The sequence below is a fragment of the Vitis vinifera genome, chromosome 8 (assembly GCF_030704535.1).
Source record: "Vitis vinifera cultivar Pinot Noir 40024 chromosome 8, ASM3070453v1".
Taxonomy (NCBI): domain Eukaryota; kingdom Viridiplantae; phylum Streptophyta; class Magnoliopsida; order Vitales; family Vitaceae; genus Vitis; species Vitis vinifera.
The window spans coordinates 23,060,761-23,085,078 of NC_081812.1; the positions used below are offsets into that span (position 1 = coordinate 23,060,761).

At 36.8% G+C, this 24,318-nt stretch overlaps 1 protein-coding gene across 4 annotated transcripts in view; it reads left to right on the forward strand.

Annotated features, from left to right (window-relative positions):
- The window catches only part of LOC100246976 (insulin-degrading enzyme-like 1, peroxisomal), a 44,643-nt gene that overhangs the window by 14,732 nt on the left and 5,593 nt on the right, over positions 1-24,318 (forward strand). For 3 of the 4 annotated variants that reach the window (XM_010655477.3, XM_019221616.2, XM_019221617.2), the window contains 8 exons: positions 2,286-2,389; positions 4,308-4,410; positions 4,584-4,679; positions 4,762-4,951; positions 5,209-5,270; positions 7,706-7,810; positions 9,419-9,620; positions 9,714-9,922. In XM_010655477.3, the coding sequence (XP_010653779.1) occupies positions 2,286-2,389; positions 4,308-4,410; positions 4,584-4,679; positions 4,762-4,951; positions 5,209-5,270; positions 7,706-7,810; positions 9,419-9,620; positions 9,714-9,922 (1,071 nt within the window). Of the gene's footprint in view, positions 1-2,285; positions 2,390-4,307; positions 4,411-4,583; positions 4,680-4,761; positions 4,952-5,208; positions 5,271-7,705; positions 7,811-9,418; positions 9,621-9,713; positions 9,923-11,932; positions 12,452-24,318 lie in introns of those variants that run through there. The other variant, XM_010655478.3, reaches the window with a different exon arrangement.

The window sequence follows — 24,318 nt, forward strand, 5'->3', positions numbered from 1 at the left end:
TCCAAAGAGCACCCATGAGGCTCTTTCCCATCCAGGTTGGCAACAGGTAATGGTGGATGAAATGACTGCTCTGCACTCTAATGGCACTTGGGATCTTGTTGTTTTACCCTCTGGTAAATCTACAGTTGGCTGTCGTTGGGTCTACGTAGTTAAGGTTGGCCTTGATGGTCAGGTTGATCGCCTTATGACCCGTTTAGTTGCTAAAGGCTATACTCAGGTTTATGGTTCTGATTATGGTGACACATTCTCCCCTGTTGCCAAGATTTCTTCTGTCCGTCTGCTTCTCTCCATGACTGCTATGTGTTCTTGGCCTCTTTATTAATTGGATATTAAAAATGCCTTCCTTCATGGTGATCTTGCCAAAGAAGTTTATATGGAGCAACCTCCTGGTTTTGTTGCTCAGGGGGAGTCTGGTTTAGTGTGCAAGTTACGCCGTTCTCTATATGGCTTGAAACAATCTCCTCGAGTATGGTTTGACCGTTTTAGTTTTGTTGTTCAAGAGTTTGGTATGCTTCGCAGTACAACAAACCATTCAATTTTCTATTATCATAACTCCTTGGGGCAGTGTATTTATCTGGTTGTTTATGTGGACGACATCGTCATTACAGGCAGTGATCAGGATGGTATTCAGAAATTAAAACAACATCTTTGTACCCACTTTTAGACTAAAGACTTGGGAAAACTCAAGTATTTCTTGAGAATTGAGATAACTCAATCCAGTTTCGGTGTGGTCCTTTCCCAAAGGAAATATGCTTTAGACATCCTGGAAGAAACCGGTATGTTAGACTGTAAACTGGTAGACACACCTATGGATCTGAATGTCAAACTTGTACTAGGACAGGGGGAGCCTTTAGGAGACCTTGGGAGATATCGACGGCTCGTAGGTAAATTGAACTACCTCACCATTACTCGTCTAGACATTTCTTTTCCTGTGAGTGTTGTTAGTCAATTCCTACAGTCACCATGTGATAGCCATTGGGATGCTGTAATCTGCATTCTTCGATATATCAAAAGCACACCAGACCAAGGTGTGTTGTACAAGAATAGAGGTCATACTCAAGTTATTGGTTACACAGATTCAGATTGGGTCGACTCACCCACAGATAGATGTTCCACTTCAGGGTACTGTGTTTTTATTGGAGGTAATCTAATATCTTGGAAGAGTAAAAAACAAGATGTAGTGGCCAGATCTAGCGCTGAAGCCAAGTATCGAGCTATGACTCTGGCAACATGTGAACTCATATGGTTGAGACATCTTCTTTGAGAGTTGAGATTTGGAAAGGATAAACAGATGAAACTCATCTGTGATAACCAGGCCGCATTACATATTGCATCTAATCCAGTCTTTCATGAAAGGACCAAGCATATTGAAGTTGACTGTCACTTCATTAGAGATCGCATTAGGATGTGTTGCTACAAATTTTGTTAATTCAAATGATCAACTAGCAGACATCTTCACTAAATCTCTCAGAGGTCTTAGGATTAAATACATTTGTAACAAGCTTGGTGCATATGACGTATATGCTCCAGCCTCCAGCTTGAGGGGGAGTGTTGAATATAATGTATTTATAGTGTACAATCTTTCCTTTTTAAGATAGGTCACATGTATGGTAGTTAGTTCTCCTAGCCTTGTATATATATTTCTCAATTGTAAGTAGTTAATCATATGAATGAGAATCAAGGTTTTCTCTCTCTCTCTCTCTCTTTCAACACCTATTAACAGTCTTGCATGCTAAGAAATGGAGGATCTTTAATACGATAATAAGCTTCCTTTTATTGTCATGGATTGGAGTAATGCAGTTTGAAAATTTTAATATAAGTGGTGTCATCTCTCTTGAAAGTTATTTTGAAGGACAAGCAGATTTCATAATAATTATGGAATGCTCTAATATGGCCTCCAAATTTAAAGAATAGGATTTGGGGAATTAGTTTCACGGGCTTAGCTTGTGGGGGTTTTACTGGTTTGAGGAGTCTGCCCCTTAGTATTTTGGATTTTGTCTGATACCACTTTCAGTGGTCTTTATGTTTATTTGGCCAATTAACCAGGAATGACAAATTTGAAATTGTTTTAAATTTCTCAGAGACATTCTCTGTATAATCTTTCTGAAACTGTTTACTTTTTTTAGATTTCTCAAAAATTTTAACCTCAAGTTTCCCTTTTAATGATATCTGAATTTCTCTGCTAGTAAATGAGGAAATTGGAGCTAATTGTCATTACTTCTTTGATACTGTGAACTTGTTGAGAATAAAATGTTAATAATTCTTTGCCACTCAAATATTTTCAGTTATATCCCCCAAAAGATTGGCTGGTGGGGTCATCATTGCCTTCTAAGTTCAGTCCAGATGTTATTCAGAAGGTACTAGATGAGCTTGCTCCAAATAACGTCAGGTAAATCTTTTAGTGAGCCTATTGTTTTTCTTTACTTTCCTTTTTTCTTTTCTCTTTTCCTTTTGTTGTGCCTTGTATAGATAGCCCCAGTACATAGGTTGCACCCTCCCTGTTAACTGGCATCTTTTTAATGTATATCTAGTTTGCCTATAAATAAAAGAGAAACTATGAATTATTGCATCTGAAGATTAAAGACATCTGCATGTGGCATTAGGGTTTTTGTATGGTGCTCAAAGCAGCCATTTTGAATGTAAAGACATCCACATGCATTCTTAAATCAATACAATGTGCTGAAACATTTGTCTCAAATTTGTATTATATCATCACTGATTTATTGTTTTTTTTTCATGTAAGTAATAAGGTTTTGTTGATACAAGAAGAAAGGCTTACTGAAGGAGGGCAGGATATTCTTCAGTGTAGGGTGTTGTGGGAGGTGGTGTGCTCAGGGTTTGTTTATGGGGTTGTGGTGTTGGAGTTTGGACATAGTGGTCACCCTCCAAGCTTGAAGCACATCCAACTAGACCAAAAAAAAAAAGATCCTCTTTATAATCACAAAATAATCAAGAAACTTTAAAATGATGGCTTTTTAATTTCCTCCCCCTATGTAGGTGGGAGGCTGGATGCTCAGGGCTTGTTTTTTGGGGTGGTGGTGTTGGGGTTTGGACATAACAGTTACCCTTAAGGACTTCAAGGTTGAATCTGGTCCATTTAGACAAAAATAGTCCACTTCATAATCACAAAATTATAAAAGATTTTGAACATGTTCGTTGATTTGCCAACCTCCCCTCTATATGGTTTATTGTTGTATTCCTTGAATTAGGTAGTATCTTTGATTTGTTTGTCAATCTTAATCCATTGTCACAGCAGTTTTAATTGATTATTGTGGAATCGTAGTTCGTGACAAAGTTCCTTGTTTTTTATGGATCTCTAGTCACTGATTTAATTTTGTATGAGCTTATAAAAAAAAAATGCAGTAAAAATGTACTGAAATATTAATTATGTGTCAGAAACTCACTTTCCTATGATGCACTAAGTTCCCCCCCTCCCCCCCTCTTTTAATAGAGATCCTGTAATGCATTAAGTTTTTCCTCAGTATAAAAATTTTTTACACGTCTTTTTAAAATTTGGATTCTTTTTAATAGCATTGGCTGAAAATATTGAATACCCTGATTATGATGGTTTACCTTTCATTTTTACTGCTAAGCTTCTCTGAGGTGTTAATTATATCTGTATCTGTTCTATCTTAACATTTTAGCACAGTATATATTAAGATTTAATCTTCTCTGAGGATTCTGTTTGAAGGCTTCAGAAAATCAAGTTGCTGCGTTCATAGTCCATTCTTTTTGTCTTTTCTATGGTTGCATTAAGATAAGCTCGTTTTATCATATGGTAAATGAAAAGACAGAATCCACTCATCTATAACTATTTAGAGAAGTGTCAAGCAGTGAAGATTGGCAGAGAAATCTGATTGCATTCACTCTAAAAGAATAGCTAATGTAATATGGAAACTTGTGCACTGCAATAAAAATGTTGCACAGCTATGTAATTCATATTTTACTTTGAATTGGGCATGTATTTTATCTCATTGATGGACTTGTATTCTTGCTCCCAATTATAGAAATAGTCACTACATCAATGTAAATTTTTATCAGTTTGTTTTAGCACTTTAAGGTTCCAGAACTGATTGGCCACTTTCCTACAAGCTATCATTAATTAAAAGCAAAAATTGTTTTAACTAAAAGGGTGAGATCAGTAAGCATAACCATTACTTGCTGAGTGCTGTGTTCAAGATTCATTCCTTCTGGTTATTGCCCTGTAGTCTTCTTCATGCATATTCAGCTGCCTACTGAATCTATGAAATGAGATAATGACATGCTTGAGTCATGGTAGTTTTCATGATAAACCCTCTGGTCAACAGAATCTTTTGGGAGTCAAAGAATTTTGAAGGCCACACTGACATGGTTGAGCCATGGTATGGAACTGCATTTTCTATTGAGAAGATCACTGTTTCCATGATTCAGGTTTGCTGTTATGTTCTTTGTAATATACTTCATAATATGTAGTGATTTACAACTTGGAACCTAATGTCATACAGTTTTATGACATTCTGTTCCCTGCCATATTCCTCTTTCTGCTAAAAGAATTAATTGGGAAAAAAATGTTGATAAGCTAAACTTTCTGTATTTGTTTGCAGCAATGGATGCTAGCAGCCCCTACTGAGCATCTGCATCTACCAGATCCCAATGATTTTATCCCTACTGATTTGTCACTTAAGAATGTGCAAGAGAAGGTATGGTAGATATGATAAGCTAACCTAATGTGATTATCTTTTTCCAAAAGGTTTACACTTTGGTGTGGCTGTTCTGGAACAGGCTAAATTTCCAGTTCTCTTAAGAAAGTCATCATATTCAACCTTATGGTATAAGCCCGATACAATGTTCTCCACTCCAAAGGCATATGTGAAGATAGATTTCAACTGCCCCTTTGCTAGTAGCTCCCCTGAAGCAGACGTCCTAACTGATATCTTTACACGGTTGTTAATGGATTACCTGAATGAAGATGGTAGGCTGTACAGAATGAGTGGAAAGTTGCCCTTCTCTTTTATGAAAATTGTACATTAGTTTTTATTTGTCTGAGGGACAGTACAACATTGAAATGTTTTTGCGTTATATAATTTATGGTTTATCGATGTTTATATTGATCTTTTCTCCCTATAATTCCTGCTGTATTTATTTGAATTTATTTACATCAGATTGGTGAAGTTATTTTCTTGAAAAAGAGCTTACTATATTCCATTTTATTTTTTATCTATCTTTCAGCTTACTATGCTGAAGTTGCCGGTCTTTATTATTGCTTAAGCAACACAGATAGTGGTTTTCAGGTAAGTTATCTTTTTTACTATTTTAATTTTTACAAATTATGTTTTATTTTGTTTTACATTCATCCGACTTTCAAAATTAATAGTCAATTCACATGTTCAAGCTGATTTGGTTTTGGTAATGGTGATTGGTGAGTTTGGGATGGTGAAATGAGCCCAAACCTATCCTGAACGACTCCAACCCATTTCCTTACCCACACTCCAAATCTAATTCTATGCATCCTTCAGAGTGGGTTCGCCAATTAAAATTCTATGTGATATTCATTATGGTCACATGCAAATTCTTGATTTAAAACTTATTAGAGGAAAAGCTTTAAACCAAGGGAAGATTTCCAGTTCTGAATTCTACACAAATTTTGTTGGGGCTTCCATTGCAAATCTGATTATGGTAAATCTCAAAATCGCCCCTGTAAAGGTGGGGTGGGCCAGGTTACACAGTGAATAATCCCGATTCCAACCTTGTGTGCACTGACCTTCAACCTTTGTGGATAAATCTTGCATCCTGTTGATATTTCTCCTTGAACTAACCTTGCTGGAATTAGTCTCTAGCGGCATTTTTAATTCAAGGAAGTTTGTTTGCACAGCTTCACTAAAAGTTTACTTCCAGAGTCTTGGTATCTTTCCTAGAAGACATTCTAAAAGGCTTTGCTGAATTTTATTGAACTCAATTGCCAAAAAATGCAGATGCTGTTGTTAGGAAAGGGTATCTTAATTCAAAAGGACTTTTGGATGATTGATATGGTGACAAAATATAATATCATTATGATTGTGCTGTATCCTGTCATTGTAGACTGGATTGCGTTTGCACTGATCCTTGCTTACTTGTCAAAATAAAAGTTCAGAAGATTTTAAACATGTCCTATCCTGATTTGTGGAATAAAATACTGCACTGCAGCCCCATGATAGTTTAGTGTAACTCCAAATTTTTTCTAATTGTTTAAATATTTCAATTACTTCAAGTTTCCATTGCCTTTATTCATGAAATTCATATTTATCAAAGATGGTCATAGTGAAGAGAAGATGGGCATGTTTGGTTGCTGTTTTTGAAAACTGTTCTGGAAAACAATTTTTGAGAACAGTTTTTAAGAACAGTTTTTGGTGTTTTTTAAAAAAAAATTGTGTTTGGGAACTGAATTTTGAAAAACAGTTTTTGTTCTCAAAAACAAAAAAACATGTTTGGTTGAGTTAATAAATAAAAAAATTTAGAACAAATAAAACAAAAAACATGTTTGAAAGATTTTTTTTTTCTTTTCTAATTAATAAAATATTTTCTTCAAGTAATTTTATATTATAAATTTATAAATAATTTTTAGATATATAGTTCATTTAAATTAAAAAATTTATTTATTTTATTAATTTAAAAATAAAAATATTTTTTATATTTTTTTAAAATAAATCAAACATAATAAAATTATTTTTATTAATATTTTTTTATTTAATCTTTAACTTTATTAAAAATTATAGAAAATCCAAGCAAAAACCCTGCAACCCCTGTTTGATTCCCAAGAAAATCCATCCCCCATTCGATTTCCGGGAAAATTCATCCTCGTTTGATTTCCGAGAAAATCCAAGCAAAAACCCTGCAACCCCCGTTTGATTCCCAAGAAAACCCATCCCCCATTCGATTTCCGGGAAAATTCATCCTCGTTTGATTTCCGAGAAAATCCAAGCAAAAACCCCAAGGAAAACCAAAAATCCCTGCGTTTTCTGGATCCGTTTTAGGGGTCTCTTTGCTATTGTGCGATTGGATTTAAATTTCACGAACCTTGAATCAAAACTGAGAAACAAGAAGAGGCGAGCCACTGTGCTGGAGAAGAGATGAAAACGGGAAGAAAAAAAAAACACGGGAAACAGATTGTTTTTTTTGGTTTAATTTTGTTCTGTGAACAGTAAAAAAACGGGGAAAACAAGATTTTGTTGTTCTCTAAACAGTGTCATTTTGAGAACACGGGAAACAACAAAAACAAAAATCACTCTCTCAACCAAACGAGTTTTTGGTGTTTTTTGTTTTCAAGAACAGAAAACAGTTCTTGAAAACACTAAACAAACAGGCCCGATACCTCCTTTTAGGAAAATAAGAAGCATAACAGGGAACTTGAAAAAGAAAATTGAGAAATTACCAAAGAAACTTCGTCTAGTTTCAAATATTTGTATTGCTTCAAATATTGCCTTATATAGAATTATATCTTGGTAGGTCTTTTCTTTTCCCTTGAGTGCCTTGTGAATCATCCTAAAGGACCTTCTATATTTCTAATTTGCAATGCCTTTAAAAAATGATATATGGAAGAATTGTCACTCAATTGTTTTCTATATTCAATTATCAGATGTGCTACTTTCTCTCTTTCTCTCATTCATCCACAGACACTCTTACATGCACACGCTAAGATCCATCAATTCTTATATGCATTGATATTTTAAATTCTGTTTTTCTTTTTTAGGTGGCTATGGCTGGGTATAATCACAAATTGAGGATCTTACTTGAAACAGTTGTTAAAAAAATCGCAAACTTTAAAGTGAAGCCTGATAGATTTCTTGTGATCAAGGTAATGATCAACACCTCTTATGCCACTGGAAAGGTCACAACTTATGTATTTTCATTTTTCTGATGGTTCTTCTCAGATACCATTTTTTTTCCCCAAGTGAATCACACCAACAGCATTAGGACTGTAATTGATATATCATTTATACATTTTTGCGGTGATTTGCTGTGTTTTATTGTTCCAGAGGCTTTGTTACATTTTTACAGTGATTTGCTGTGTTTTACTGTTCCAGAGGCTTTGTTACATTTTTACAGTGATTTCCTCCTCTCCTCTGTATATCCCTTCTAAGCCACACATACATATACACCTCCAATGCATTGGCCTCCCTATTTAGTAAATGATTATAATTAATCCTATCAAAAGCAGTTGTGTGTAATTCTTTGTCCATCTAGATGGCAATGGTTTTTCCTCCTTTCTTTCTTTTTCTTATAATTATAGTCTTGTTGATACACAACCCAGACTGAACAATTGGCACCTTTACTGCTAGGCAAGATGGATGCTTGTTATATAAATGTACCTTATACCCAAACACATCCAAAAACTCTTATTGAGCATAAGAAAAAACTTTTGGCTTTTCAAAAGCCACAATAGAAACGAGGCCTTGATTAATTTACTATAATTTTTTCTTGATATTGATCATTCCCTAATTATTATTTTTTAAATTTGAAGTCGAAATTTTTTGTACCTTTAATGCATTAAAATAACTCATTGAGTTTTTGTCTCTTTTTCATCAGTCATAGGTGCAAGAGAAACAAAATGATCACTAATATTATGTATTACAATTTCCAATGATGTAATCCTGCTAACCATGAACTTCAAGGCTTACCTTCCAGATAGGTGTATTTTGCAATTCAAGTTATTGATGACCAAAATTTGGGTTTGTGAGACAGACCTATCTTCTTGGCTTCCCATCTTAGAATGAGAGGCAATGAGATATTCTAGCTTTAAACTAATTGAACTGACGCTTAATGAAACTTATCTGCACTTAGATATTGCCTCATGAATATCAAGTGAGACTGACATTGGCTCTATATTGAAGTACAATGATATCCAGGGATTCTCCTCTCATCCCCACAAATTTGGCGTAAATTCTTCCTCTGTCTTATCTTAGGCATTTGAAAAGTCAACAGGCATGTGGAGATGACATGCTGAATGAATGAGACACCATTTTTATTTTCTTCTGATTTTCTTTCTTCTGTTTTGTACAAACCACCATCATAGAAATCCTGGCTTAGAATGGTTGCATACCTGAAGAGCCAGAGGTAGCCGGTTGTCATCTTCAATCAACAAATTCCTGCATTAATTATTATTATTAAAAAGACAAAGGTGACAGATTGACATGTCCCCTTATGGATGATATTTCTTTTCGGAATTCTAGGAAAAGTTTTACCTGTAAATCCATATCTCATGAAGGTTAGCTTCCAAGGCTAGGTCTAAATTATGCACTCATATATGCTTGTACCTTTTTGGGGGACTGTACTTTATTTCATTATTGATGCTTGTGGTTTTCTTTTCATAAAAAAATAATATTTTGAAATACCATAAAATATCTCAGGAGCTGTCTTTTTGAAAACATGGTAATTATTGTTCTATGCATTTTTTTATTAACAGGAACTGGTAACAAAGGGGTATCAAAACGTGAAGTTTCAACAGCCATATCAGCAAGCTATGTGCTATCGCTCACTAATTCTACATGATAACACATGGCCCTGGATGGATGGACTTGAAGTTATTCCTCATCTTGAAGCTGATGATCTTGCTAAATTTGTTCCCATGTTGCTCTCAAGGGCATTCTTGGAGTGTTACATAGCAGGTTCTTCTATTTCAGCGATTTTTTTTATTATTGTTTTTAGAAGTCTGACATTTTACCTTGATTTTATCATCAACTAGCAATTTCATTTTTCAGGAAACATTGAACCAAAAGAAGCAGAGGCAATGATCCATCACATTGAAGATATTTTCTACAGTGGTCCACGCCCTATATGCCAACCTCTATTCCCATCTCAGTATTTGACAAATCGAGTTATTAAACTTGATAGGGGCATGAGTTACTTCTATCCTGCTGAAGGCCTAAATCCAAGTGATGAGAATTCTGCCTTAGTTCACTATATCCAGGTAATTGCATTAGTAAAGGAGGAATGGTTCATTACTTTTGGGCTACTTAGTTATCTATGCTGGACTCTTATTTAACGTTTTGGAATTCAAGAAAAGATGATAATGACACTGTCTCACATTAGTTAACTGAACTATAACTTTATTCTCTTGTGATTTATTCTAATATATATATATATAATCTAAAAGCATCTCATAAAAGAGAAATGGAAAGTGAGAGGTCTTTTGCTGCCATTTCATCCCAATAAAATTTCAGATCCTTGCTAATTATTTCTGGGAAAATTAGTAGTAGCTAGAAGTTTGTGTGTTTCTTTGTCTTTATCTGGTCCTTGCTCTTGCTAAGCTTGAGTTTTGAGGCATTGAATTGACAGATTCTTGTTGTGGGTAAGAAATTACTTCCGAAGAGTTTTTTGATAGATATAGAAAATGTGTTATAGATAAAAGTGGGTAAGACCCAAAAAAGGACGCATGAAGACACAAAAACCAGCAAATGCACCCTACAAAGAGCTTAACCAATCCACAAATTCCAACACCGACAAAGAGCCATCCCCAAATACAATTTAACCCAATCCCAAAAAAGGTTCAAGAAATAATTTTTAATTGTTTGGTCTAAACTTTCGCAATTTTCAAAGGCTCTCTATTTCTTTCCCTCCACATGGTCCAAAAAAACTCATAACGGAGCAACCTTCTAAGCATTTTTTTCTTTTTTTCCTTACAAAAGAATCGTACCAGCTTAAGAGAAATGCCCTAATTGAAGAGTGCATCACTCATTGTACACCGAACAAAATAAAAACCAACTGCCACAAATTATGGGATTTTGTGCAATGAAGGAGAACACAATTACCCGTTTCTTCATATTCTTTGCACATGTGACACCTATTAGGGATCCTCCAACTCCTCCTACTGAGCTAATCTAGAGTCAAAATCCTAGCCGATGTGGCTTCCCAAGTAAAGAAGCTAATTCTAACGGGGACCTAAGAATTCGAAATTATATCATGAGGGAAAGACTCAACTCTCCTACTAGCCAAAGAAGAATAGAAAGATTTAATTGAGAAATTATCATTCTTTGGCCCCAACCACACCATAGTATCCTTAGAGGCCAACCTAATGGAGTGGTCATACAATCTCCCAAAAAATACATCAACCTCCTCTAATTCTTGTCATGGAATTGTCTAACAAACCTAGGGTCCTAGTTACCACCATCCCAGACATCAACCACCTAAGCATATTTTGCGGAGGTTATATAATAAAGAGTTGGAAATGATTCCCTCAAAGGTGTGTCTCCACACCACTTGTCTATCACGAACTTCACTCTATTACCGAATTTAACCTCGAGGACCTTAATTGCATTTTAGGTTTAACTTTAGTTGCACTCCGTCCTAACTTGCTTAGTTGCATTTTGGGAAATTTCTTAGTTACATCTTAGTTCATTACATTTAAGTATGCTTTAAGATAGTTCATCTAGAGGCATTTTTGCTCATTACATTTAAATATATTTTTAGTTAGTTCATCTAGGTGCATTTTAAAATGGTTTATTTAGATGTATTTGAGGAATTTTTTTAGGTGTACTTTAGAATATTATTTCATATCACTTTACATGGCATGTACATTAGGGCTTGTTTGAGAAAACAAAGAAGACATTAAGACATGGAGATTTTGGATATTGGGCAAGAGTTTTGTTTTTTTGGTAAGAAAGAGTAGATTTTTTTAGAGAAGAGGACTCTCTTTGGAAGACATTCACGACATATTGATTTTTGAAGGAGGAAAGACTCTTAAGGTCACACACGGCTGCCACATTTTCAAGGGATATATGGATTGAGATTTTTTGGGAGATTTAGAGAGATTGAGAAAGAGTAGGAGAGCTTTCTCGTCATATGCTGAACAAGCTTCAATATTTTGAGCGTAATTTTCGCTACAAATATCAAAATAAGTTGATTATTGAAGCTATGGAAAACTAATAGAAAGAGCTACACACCAACTGTTGACAATTTTTCCTAAATCAATCTTGTTCAGGTACAAGATTCGCCTAAAGGAAAGGATTGTGTCATTGGGGGAGGAGAGCATGGTTGCCACAAAATTGAGAAAAAAGGTGGAGTCTTGGGAAAAAAGCTAAAGTCCTTAGAGGAAAAGTTGAAGTCTTGAAGATCAAGAAGGCAAGACACGACGTAGAGAAATAAGAAAGGAGTAAACTTGCATTTTTTAAGGGGAGATGTATGTTCTTTAATTTTCTTGTATATCTTGATCATGATTAACTTTCCATCTATTTCTTTTTCTTCCATCTTGCTTAGGTATAGAAATTCTCTTTATTTGAGGTGGATAATGAAGGTCACTTTAATTGTTGATGATATATTGATGAAAAGTTGATGAATGATTGATTGATCTCATGTTGACTAACGTCTATTAGAATTGGAGTTATGATTGTTTTCTTTGGAGTTATTCTAACTTGATTGAGACCCTTTGATCATACATAATATGTGGTTAAGAGATTCCTTATTTGTTTTTTTATTGTCTTTGGTCTCATTTTTTGTTGTTGGTTTTTATTTGTGATGTTTAGATTGTTTACCTGCATGTCACCTAATCATCTTCATGCCATACACTTTTCTAGGTTGTTTGTATTTGATATTTTATGTGTTTTAGTGTCTTTAATATTTTTTTTTTCTTTCTCAAACCTTTCCCAAATAGATCAATCCTTTAACTTTTCTTAAAAATTCATCTTAAGTCATTAGGGTATAAAAAAAACAATTATCTTTTTTAAAGACATGCAATCAATTTCAATTAGTGTGCATTTTTTCATTGATTTTCAAATAAATTTCGATTTTGTGACACATGAATCCAAGTTCATAGTAGGCTCATCAAGGCAAAGAATCATTTTATTTTTGTTTGGAACCATGAACTTGGATTCATGTGTCACAAAATCAAAATTCATTTGAAAGTCAATGAACAAATCCATACTAATTGAAATTGATTATACGTCTTTTAAAAAATATGATTCTTTTTTTTTTTAAACCCTAATGACCTAAGATGATTTTTTAAGAAAAGTTGGAAGATTAATCTATTTGGAAAAAGGTTTGAAAAAGTCATTCTAAAGGTACTAAAACATATAAAATATCAAACACAAACAACCCCAGGGAACTGTAGGGTATGAAGATGATTAAGTGGCATACAGGTAAACAATATAAACATCACAGACAAAAAACCAAAGCACAGACAAAAAACAGTAGTAGGATTATTAATCAAATCACCAATGCCTCCTTCATAGTTCTTTTGCCTAAGAAAAGCCAGACAAAGAAGATCTCAGATTTTAGACCTGCTAGCTTGATCACTTGTCTCTATAAGATAATAACCAAAATCCTATCAGGGTAATTAAGAGGAGTACTACACAAAACTATCCATTATACTCAAGGTGCTTTTGCTCAAGGGAGACAAATTTTGGACGCAGTTCTTATAGCTAATGAGATAGTGGATGAGAAAAGGCGATCAAGGGAGGAAGGAGTTGTCTTCAAAATTGATTTTGAAAAGGTTTATGACCACGTGAATTGGGATTTTTTGGATCACATGTTGGAGAAGAAGGAATTTAGTCCTAAATGGAGGAATTGGATGAGAGGTTGTCTGCCTTTGGTCTCTTATGCTATTCTAGTGAATGGAAATGCTAAAGGGTGGGTCAAGGCATCTAGAGGATTAAGGCAAGGTGACCCTTCATCCCCTTTTCTGTTTACTATTGTCGTAGATGTGTTGAGTAGGATGATGTTGAGAGCTGAAGAAAGAAGTTTGTTAGAGGGTTTCAGAGTAGGTAGGAATAGAACAAGGGTGTCCCATCTGCAATTTGCAGACGATACCATCTTCTTTTCTAACTCTTGTGCGGAAGAACTACAAACTCTCAAGGGTTTATTGTTGGTGTTTGGGCAAATTTCTGGGCTTAAGGTCAATCTTGTGGATTATGGGAGGGAATCCAATCACTTGTGGATTATGGGATCCAGTGATTGAGAGAATCTCGAGGAGATTAGACGGGTGGCAAAAGGCTTACTTATCTTTCGGTGGTAGGATAACTCTTATCCACTCATGCCTTTCCCACATTCCTAGTTACTTTCTCTCCCTGTTTAAGATTCCCGCTCTAGTGGTTGTAAAAATTGAGAGATTGCAAAGGGACTTCCTTTGGTCAAGGGTTGGGGAAGGTAAAAGAGATCATCTTGTTAGTTGGGATGTAGTGTGTAAGCCGAGAGTAAAAAGGGGATTGGGGATTGGGGTTTGGGAAGATTTCTTTAAGGAATCTCGCTCTTTTAGGGAAGTGCTTGTGGAGGTATCCTAGGGAGAGTACAACTATGTGGCATCGGGTCATTCTAAGCATTTATGGGACACATTCCAATGGTTGGGATGCCAACACTTTAGTCAGATGGTCACATCGTTGTCCTTGGAAGGCTATTGCACAAGTCTATCAGGATTTTTCCAAGTATACTTGGTTTGTGGTAGGAGATGGGGAAAGAATTTGCTCTTGAGAAGATTTGTGGTGGGGGGACCAGCCTTTGAGATCCCAATATCCAAGACTATTAAGAGTAGTCACGGATAAAAATATTTCTATATCTTCAATTCTCGGTTTTGCTCGCCCTTTCTCTTGAAACTTTAATTTTCGTCGTAATCTTTCCGATTCTGAGATAGAAGATCTAGAATGTCTCATGCGATCTCTTGATCGTATGCATTTATCCATTTCGGCTTCAGATGCAAGATCCTGGTCTTTATCTTCGTCAGAATTGTTTACAGTCAAGTCTTTCTTTTTAGCTTTGTCCCAAATACTCGATTTTTCTCCACGTTTCCCTACTAAGTTTGTATGGAATTCTCAAGTCCCTTTTAAAGTCAAGTCCTTTGTCTGGTTAGTGGCACACAAGAAGGTAAATACTAATGACTTGCTACAATTGAGAAACCATACAAAGCTCTTAGTCCTGACATATGTAAGTTGTGTATGAGACAAGGAGAATCAGCAGATCATCTTTTCATACATTGTTCTTTGATGATGGGGTTGTGGCATAGATTATTTCAGTTAGCCAAGATGGATTGGGTTCCTCTGAGAAGCATTTCCGACATGATGTCCATCAATTATAAATGTTTTGGCATTTCCAAGAGAGGGATAGTTTGTGGTAAAATGCGTGCATTGCTTTAATTTGGGTTGTGTGGCGGGAAAGAAATTTTAGGATATTTGAGGACAAAGCTAGGAACTTAGAGAATCTATGAGATTCCATTCACTTCCTTGCTTCTCTTTGGGCTTTTTGTTCTGTGGTTTTTAAGGGCATTCCCCTTAACGTGTTACAACTAGATTGGCTAGTAGTGTGTAGTTCTAGCGGGATGGTCTAGCCAAGAGAGCTTGTTCGTAGTTTTCATAGTAGTTTCATGTTTTTTTATTGTGTTGTTTAGTTTTATCTTTGGTGGGAGGATTCCTCATCCTTCTTTTGTACTTCTTTTTTCTTTCAATATATATACTTGTTGTTTCCTATCAAAAAATAAAAAACCAACAACCAAAAAATAAGACCAAAGACAATAATAATTAAATAGAGAATCCCTTGGCCTGCTATCATGCATAATCAAAGGGTCTCAATCAAGTGAGAATAATTCCAAAGAAAACAATCCTAACCCTAATTCTAATCGGCATTAATTAATAAGAGATCACTCAACCATTCATCAATATGTCATCAACAATCAAAGTGGTCTTCATTACCCCAAACAAAGAAAAATCCTATACCTAAGCAAGATGGAAGAAAAAGAAACAGGTGGAGAGATAATCATGATCAAGATATGCAAGAAAATTGAAGAACATACCTCTCTTCTTGGAAAAATGTAAGTTTACTCCTTTCTTGTTTCTCTAATGACCTAAGATAGCAACTTTTCTTCCCAAGATGATTTCTTTTTTCCTTCAAGATCAATTGGTGACAACCCTAATCCCTCTCTCAATGGCTAAACCGTGGATGTCTATTTCTTCCTCAAAAAAAGCTCTCAAAACTTCACCTTTTCTCATCCAAAAAATAGTGGCAGCTATATACCCTCTCTAATAATGTGAATATCTCTTGATTTCTCTTAGAAAAAACAAACCAAAGTCGTCCTCATCTGCTATGGCAAGTGCTAGCCATGTCTCTCTTCAACATGTCGTGATCCTCTCTTGAGACTAATCCTATACCTAAACTTTGCCACAAAATTTTCTCTGTGATAACAATTGATTTTGGAAAAGTTGTCAGAAATGAAGTGATATGAAATATTATCCTAAAGTGCACCTAAAAAATTTCCTAAAAGGCATTTAGATAAACTATCCTAAAATGTACTTAAATGACCTAACTTAAAGTATACTTATATGTAATGAACTAAAATGTCTCTAGATGAACTATTTTAAAGTGTGCTTAAATGTAATGGACTAAGATGTAACTAAGAAATTTCCTAAAATGCAACTAAGTGAGCTAAACCTAAAATGCAACTAAATAAACTAAGCTAAAGTGTAATTAAGTGAGCTGAATCTAAGGTATCATTAAGTGAGCTAAGTTAAAGTGCAACTAAAGGAAACTAAACCTAAAAAATGGATCTAAGTGAATTAAGTTAAGGTGTCACTAAGTGAGCTAAGATAAAGTACAACTAAATGAGTTGAACCTAAAGTGCAACTAAATGAGTCGAACCTAAAGTGCAACTAAATGAGCTAAGCTAAGGTGTTACTAAGTGAGCTGAGTTAAGGTACAACTAAGTGAATTAAACCCAAAAATGTGTGAGCTAAATTAGAGTGTCACTATGTGAGCTAAGGTAAAGTGCAATTAAATGAGCTAAACCTAAAATGCAACTAAATAAATTAAGCTAAAAATGCAACTAGTGCAACTAAAGGAACTAAACCTAACAAATGCATCTAAGTGAATTAAGTTAAGGTGTCACTAAGTGAGCTAAGCTAGAGTACAGCTAAATAAGCTGAGTTAAGGTACAACTAAGTGAATTAAACCCAAAAATGTGTGAGCTAAATTAGAGTGTCACCATGTGAGCTAAGGCAAAGTGCAATTAAATGAGCTAAACCTAAAATGCAACTAAATGAACTAAGCTAAAAATGCAACTTAGTGAACTAAACCTAAAATGTAGTTAAATGAGCTAAACCTAAAAATGCATTTAAATGAGTTAGACTAATGCAACTAAGGTCACAATTGGGATCCATAAAAATCTCTTGACAACGAATCTCTAAAGGTGACTTAAAAATAACACCAAATGAGAGAAAAACACTTAGAATAACATGTGCTACTAAGACAAAATGGAGGATCTACAAGTGCACCACTCCCCTTCTTCCTGTTCGTAGATTCCTATAATTACCTGTTTCCAAAGGGGGTTCCTTTTACTAACAAATCTTTAGGACCATTTTCTCAACAAAGCCTTATTAAGAATGGATAAGTTTCTAATGCCCAAACCCTTTTTTTATTTTTCCATGCAACAAATAAACCAGTTCACCAAATGAGGCTTGTGAGTCATAGGCCTCCTTTCCCACAGAAAATCCATTTGAATATTTTCTAACTCATAACTATCTTTTTCGGGATGGCAAAAAGGGACATGAAATAAATCGTTAAGTTAGACAAAGTACTCTTTATCAGAGTTTGTCTTATCCCCTTTGAAAGATATTGTCTTTTCCATAAAGCAAGCCTTTTCTAAAAATGTTCTTCTATTCTGTAACGACTTGCACCCAACCATGTAGATATTGTCTGCTTTGGGCCTAAGGGGGCCCCTCACGGTTTTAAAATGCGTCTACTTGGTTAAGTGGAGCTTCTACATATATAGTGTTATAAACTTTCTCCCCTATTCGATGTAGGACATCATAAACACCCTTCCATGCAGACACGACGTCCTCGTTGTGTCCCATGGGATTGCGGGGTCAAACAGACAAACATCCCTTACAGGGCCAAACAAACCCCGACACCGGGGTCAGGGATCGGTTCTGATACCATTTATAACGACCCGCTCTCAACCGTGTAGATATTGTCCGCTTTGGACCCAAAGGGGTCCTCACGGCTTTAAAACGCATCTACTTGGTTAAGAGGAGCCTCTACATATACAGCGCCAAGAACTTTCTCTCCTATTCGATGTGAGACATCACAAACACCCTCTCATGCAGACATAACGTCCTTGTTGTGTCCCATGGGATTACGGGGTCAAACAGACAAACACCTGTTTGAGTCCAAAGCGGACAATATCTACACAATTGAGAGTCAGTCGTTACAAATGGTATTAGAGCCGATCCTCGACCCCGGTGTGGGGGTTTGTTTGGCCCCGTAAGGGGTGTTTGTCTGTTTGACCCCGAAATCTCATGGGACACAACAAGGACGTTGTGTCTGCATGAGAGGGTGTTTGTAATGTTCCACATCGAATAGGGGAGAAAGTTTCTGGCACTATATATGTAGAGGCTCCTCGTAATCAAGTAGACGCGTTTTAAAGTTGTGAGGACCCCTTTAGGTTCAAAGCGGACAATATCTACACGGTTGAGAGCGGGTCGTTACATACTCTGTCCCAAACCTTATAAAACTTGTCAGGGGCTCCTAATGGTGGGCCTAAATAGGTAGTAGGAAGAGCACCCGCCTTACAACCTAAAATCCCAACAAGCTCCTCCAAGTTAGAGACATCTCTAATAGGGATCAACTCACTTTTCTCTAGGTTGATCTTTAGCCCTAATATCATTTCAAACCATATAAAGATCTAGCTCAAGTATTCTAAATTCTCTTTGCTAGCATCACAAAGAATGAGTGTGTCGTTTGCAAAAAATGAAGTGGGAGACCTCCACCCTCAACCCTTTACTAAGAGGCCATCAATAAAACCCCCTTCTTTTGCCTCAAGAAGAATGCGAGAAAGAGTCTCCATTGCCAGAATGAAAAGATAAGGAGACCAAGGGTTTCTTTGTCTTAACCTCCTAGAGCTTTGGAAGAAACCTGAAGAGGATCCATTTACCAAGACCGAGAAACATGCTATAGAGATACACCATTTAATCCAACTAATCCACTTGGATCTGAAACTCATTTTCTCTAACAAAGTAAGGATAAAACTCCAATCAACATGATTATAAGCTTTTTCAATGTCAAGCTTACAGATGATTCATCTCAAGTTGCCTTTAATTCTAGAATCAATGGCCTCATTTGCTATCAAAACAACATCCAAAATTTGTCTACTCACCATAAAAGCATGCTGAAAATCTAAGACTAAGTTGCATACCACCTTTTTAAGTCTGTTTGCAAGGACCTTAGCTAGAAGCTTGTCAACCCCCAAAGAAAAAAATGATCACATACTCAAATTATACCATTAAATAACCAACTTCCTATGCCTTTCTTTTCCTCTTATTTCTCTCTTCTCCATGGCATCAAACTTAATTCCAGAGAGAACACAAAAGCCCATAACGATGTTGATATCAGACATTGAATAAATCGGGTTCAATGAAATCTATTTCTATTTTTCATGTTATCGCTATTTCGGATTAGCTAATATTGGCTTATTAAGTCATCCATCGTCATAAGTAATTTGCCTAAAACATCCTTCCAATTAAGAATCACCATCCTTGTAGGGATTATTCCCATATAAAAAATAAAAAATAAAATGAAGGGGTAATTGATTGTTATGCCTAAACTTAATTCTTGGAAGAAGATTTTACCAGAAAAAAGAGAAAGAAAAGCCTCTTTATTTTTTATTTATTTATTTATTTTTTATTATGGAAAGAAACTACAAGGTAGAGTATCTGCACATTCAATTGAAAGAATAACCATAGTAATCTTCAAAGCCAAACTTTGTAACATCTCTAGGAAAATCTGACCTTCAAGTGAAAGATATATAAGTGCAGATAACTTTTTTAGTTAAACAATCTGTTGTTCTATTTGCTTTTCTATAAATATGACGAGAAATACAAACATTAAGGTCTTGAGTTATCTTTCAAATATCTTCTATTAACAACATAATAGAACTAGGAATGTTACTCTTTTTGTTATAACTATTTATCACTGCTTTGAGTTACCTTCAATCTCTAGATTTAAGAACCTATTATTCTTAGTAACTAACACATCATCTCTAAAAGTCATACATTTTGCAATAATTATTGACGTCTTGCCTATATGCCTACTTATAGCCATTTTTATTATACTTTTAGAATCTCTAATAACCCATCTTAATGCACTTCTATTCTCTACCCTGGAACTTTAATTTGAAATTTCCACTAATCGGAGGAATCTAATGAATCCATTTTTGAACCACTCGAGGGACAAATCGTCCTTCGTTTTGAAGTTGGGGATCGGTCACATATTCCTAAAGATTTTGAAAGTTAGAGGTAGCTTTCTCAATAACAAGAAAGGGGTTTGGTTGGATCTTCTTAAACACTATTTGATTTCTATGGATCCATCCATTCCACAAGATGATAGCAAATTTTTCCATAGGACTGTTGAAAATCTTACAATTAATTTTATAGTTTTTATACACCGTTTCAATCCATGATAAAAAATCACCTTCAAACAAAAGAGATGTAGGACAATTAAACTTGATGCGGTCCCAAATTCCTTGGACAAAAAGGCAACTTTTAAAAATATGGTCAATATTTTCCCTATTATGATTGCAAAGACAACACATGTTCGAAATTTCCATTCGTCTAGCTATTAGGAACTCGCAAGTAAGAAGAGCATTTCTAATAACTAGCCATAAGAAAAAATTTAATTTTGTCATAAGATTTAAATTCCAAATCCAATGTGGTATTTTGGATCTAGGGTGCATCAAAGGCTTTCTTATAGCCCAAGTGGCTAACTTAAGAGTGAACTTACCATCTTGTGAGAATTCCCAAAAAATCCTATCACATAAGGGAGAGGAAGGAATTGGGATTGCTTTAATATCTGCTAGAACATTTAGAGGGAGGATTGAGGAAATAGACTATAGATTCTACTCTTTGAAATCCTGATTTATAAAGTCATACACTTTGGCATACCAATTGATGTAATGTAAGTGATTTTCATCCACAAAAGAAATAAGTGGCGACATGTAAACCCAAAAATCTGTCTAAAAGTAGACTTTCCTCCCATCTCCTATGCACCATTTTAGCCCAACTCCAATATATTTTCTATGGTTAATGACTTCCCTCCAAACAATAGAATCTCCTTTCTTTTTTGGGATCCTGAAGAAATTGTTGTTTTTAATATATTTTCAGAATTCTAGTGAAATGGGGAGGGGAAGTTAGACCGAACGTGTTGGAAATCGAAGGAGAGGAAGAAAGCTACGTCGTGCCTCTCTGGTGGGAATGGTGGCCGGTGTTGAGGAGGAAATGTAGGGACGAAGCTGATCGTCAAAGCAGGGAGGTCAGGGGTGAGGAGGAAACACGCGCGGGGCAGCGAGTGATGAAGGGCTGGGGGAGCGGGAGGCCCGAGGTGCTGCAACCTTCTGACGATGGGACGGTGTTGCAGGGGGCGGGTCGGGTCGGATCGAGTCCGATCCAGAATTAAGCCCGTCAAACTGTAATTGGGCCTCACCTGATGAAACGATATCCTTAAGCCCAATCGTGGGTTCAAAGGAAACAAGGAGGGAGGACGGGCCCAGTCTATTGCTTGGGTCCATGGATTTGAAAAATAAAGGGGTGGCTGTAAGTGAGGCTGGCCCAGACGAAGGCCCATCGGAAGGTGTGGGTTGCTATTTTAAAGATCCAGCTTGGTCTCCAGCCCAGCTAACAAATAAAGCCATATTGGGTTATAAGGCCTGCACTTCATGGAAGGGCTCTAAGGCATTGGCAGCCCAAGAGGTGACGAGCCTTAGTCTGAAGGGTCCTGCGCACAAGCATCTTCCAGAAGCGGAATTCTTTGCTGCGAGGGAGAGTGAGGAGACAAGGAAGTCACAAGGAGGGGTGAGGCTGACAGAGACGGATAGGGCGCTGGAGGAGGAATCAAAGAGGTATGGAAAGGGGGTTGGTTTCAGGGGGAAAAGGGAAATGGGGAATTCTCATCTTAATCTTCTTTCTTTTGATCGGACTCCAGGGGGGGAGTCTTTCGATCACTCTGGGGATTTGGTGGAGGAGGGCTGGGCCGATAAATCACTGTGGCTAACAGTGTATAAGGCATGCAATGAAAGAATCAAGGAATGTAAGGAATCGGGAGGTATCCAATGCAACGGTGACAAAAGTAGGGAGATGGAAAGGGCAGGCGATATAGATGATGCTCAAGTTGTGAGAAGTGAGATGGAGGGTAATTGGGAAGAGAGTGGTTTGGCAAGATTCAGCAAGTTTCTGGGCTTCTCTACGGAGGGATTAGAGAAGGAAATTCTGAATTTTTTGACAAAGATCAGGAAAAGAAAGGAGAAAATACATAGCAAAGAGTTATTGGAAAAGTCTAAATTTGAAAGGGAGTTAAAACGTTTAGAATGTTCCATAAACTATGAGGGAGGGCTGAAACAGAAAGGTTTGGTACAGGGCAAAGGGCGTCAAATAGTAATTGTCCAATGAAGGTGAAAATTTTGAGCTGGAATGTGAGGGGGGCAAATGATAGCTCCAAAAGAAAAGTGATTAAGACGTTTATAAGAAATCAGAGGGTGGACTTATTGTGCATTCAGGAGACAAAAGTGCAGTGCATGACGGATAGCATTGCGAGAAGTATAGGATCCGGGAGATTCTTAGGCTGGAAAGCAGTGAATGCGGAGGGAGCTTCGGGAGGTATTCTTATATGCTGGGATAGAAGGGCTCTGGAATTGCTAGATTGGGAGGAGGGTCAGTTTACCTTGTCCTGCAGATTTCGCAATGTAGAAGACGGAAATGTATGGGTTTTTATGGGAGTGTATGGTCCTTTTTCTAAGGAAGAGAGGGCGGCTTTGTGGGGAGAGTTTGGGGCGATTAGAGGGCTGTGGGAGGATCCTTGGTGCATAGGGGGGGATTTTAACATTACTTTATTTTCAAGGGAAAGGAGTGGGCAGAGGAGGATAAATTCAGCAATGAGAAATTTTGCTGAAATTGTGGATGATCTGGGGCTGGTGGATCTTCCTCTTCAGGGGGGAGACTTTACTTGGAATGGGGGCCTTCATAATCAGTCTTGGGCTCGTTTGGACAGGTTTCTTGTGTCTCCTAGTTGGGTAGATCAATTCAGTGGGATTTATCAGTGTCGGCTGCCCCGGCCGGTGTCCGATCATTTCCCAATTATGCTAGTGGGGGATGGGATAAGACGAGGGCCGACCCCTTTCAGATTTGAAAATATGTGGCTCAAGACTGAGGGCTTTAAAGAGCTAGTACGCAATTGGTGGCAAGAAATTGATGTTAGGGGTAGTGCTAGCTACAAGTTGGCTATTAAAATGAAGGAAATCAAACAGAAGCTGAAAGTGTGGAATAGAGAAGTATTTGGCAAGCTGGAGAGCAACAAATCTGCAGCTTTGCAACAGGTGGAATTTTGGGACAGGGAGGAAAAGGATAGAGTTCTGACTATGGAGGAATCAGAACTTAAGAAAGAGGCAAAAGAAGATTACAAAAAATGGGTGATTATGGAGGAGACTCACTGGAGACAACTTTCTAGGGAGATATGGCTGAAAGAGGGGGATAGAAACACGGGCTTCTTTCATCGCATGGCAAGTGCGCACCGTAGAAACAATTGCATGGAGAAAATTAAGATTAATGGGGAGTGGTTTCTAGAGGAGCAGGAAATTAGAGAAGGAATTGCTAATGCGTTCAAAGAGTTTCTTTCGGAAGATACGGGGTGGAAGGCGGATATTGGGAGTCTCCAGATAGATCAGATCAGTCAAGAAGAGGCTGAGATTTTGGAGAGGCCCTTTACAGAGGAGGAGATTCAGGGGGCCTTAATGGAGATGAATGGGGATAAAGCCCCTGGGCCGGATGGGTTTACTTTGGCTTTTTGGCAAAGTTGTTGGGAGTTTATGAAAGAGGAGATCATAGAAATGTTCAAGGAATTCTATGAGACTAGTTCTTTCCTCAAAAGTTTAAACAACACTTTTTTGGTCTTGATCCCCAAGAAATGTGGTGCTGAGGATCTTGGGGATTTTAGACCTATAAGTCTGTTAGGGGGCCTCTACAAGTTATTGGCTAAGGTGCTGGCCAACAGATTGAAGAGAGTGGTTGGTAAGGTGGTCTCATATTCTCAGAATGCCTTTGTGAGGGGAAGGCAGATCCTTGACGCCTCTCTGATAACAAATGAAGTGATAGACTCCTGGCAAAAACGAAAAGAAAAGGGTCTTATATGCAAGCTGGATATAGAGAAAGCCTATGATAGTATCAATTGGAAGTTCCTATTGAAGGTGATGCAGAAAATGGGCTTTGGGTCTAAGTGGGTGGGGTGGATGTGGAGTTGTCTATCTTCAGCAAAATTCTCAGTGATGGTTAATGGAGTGCCTGCAGGCTTCTTTCCTAGTTCAAAAGGTCTTAGGCAAGGAGATCCCTTGTCTCCTTATCTCTTTGTTATGGG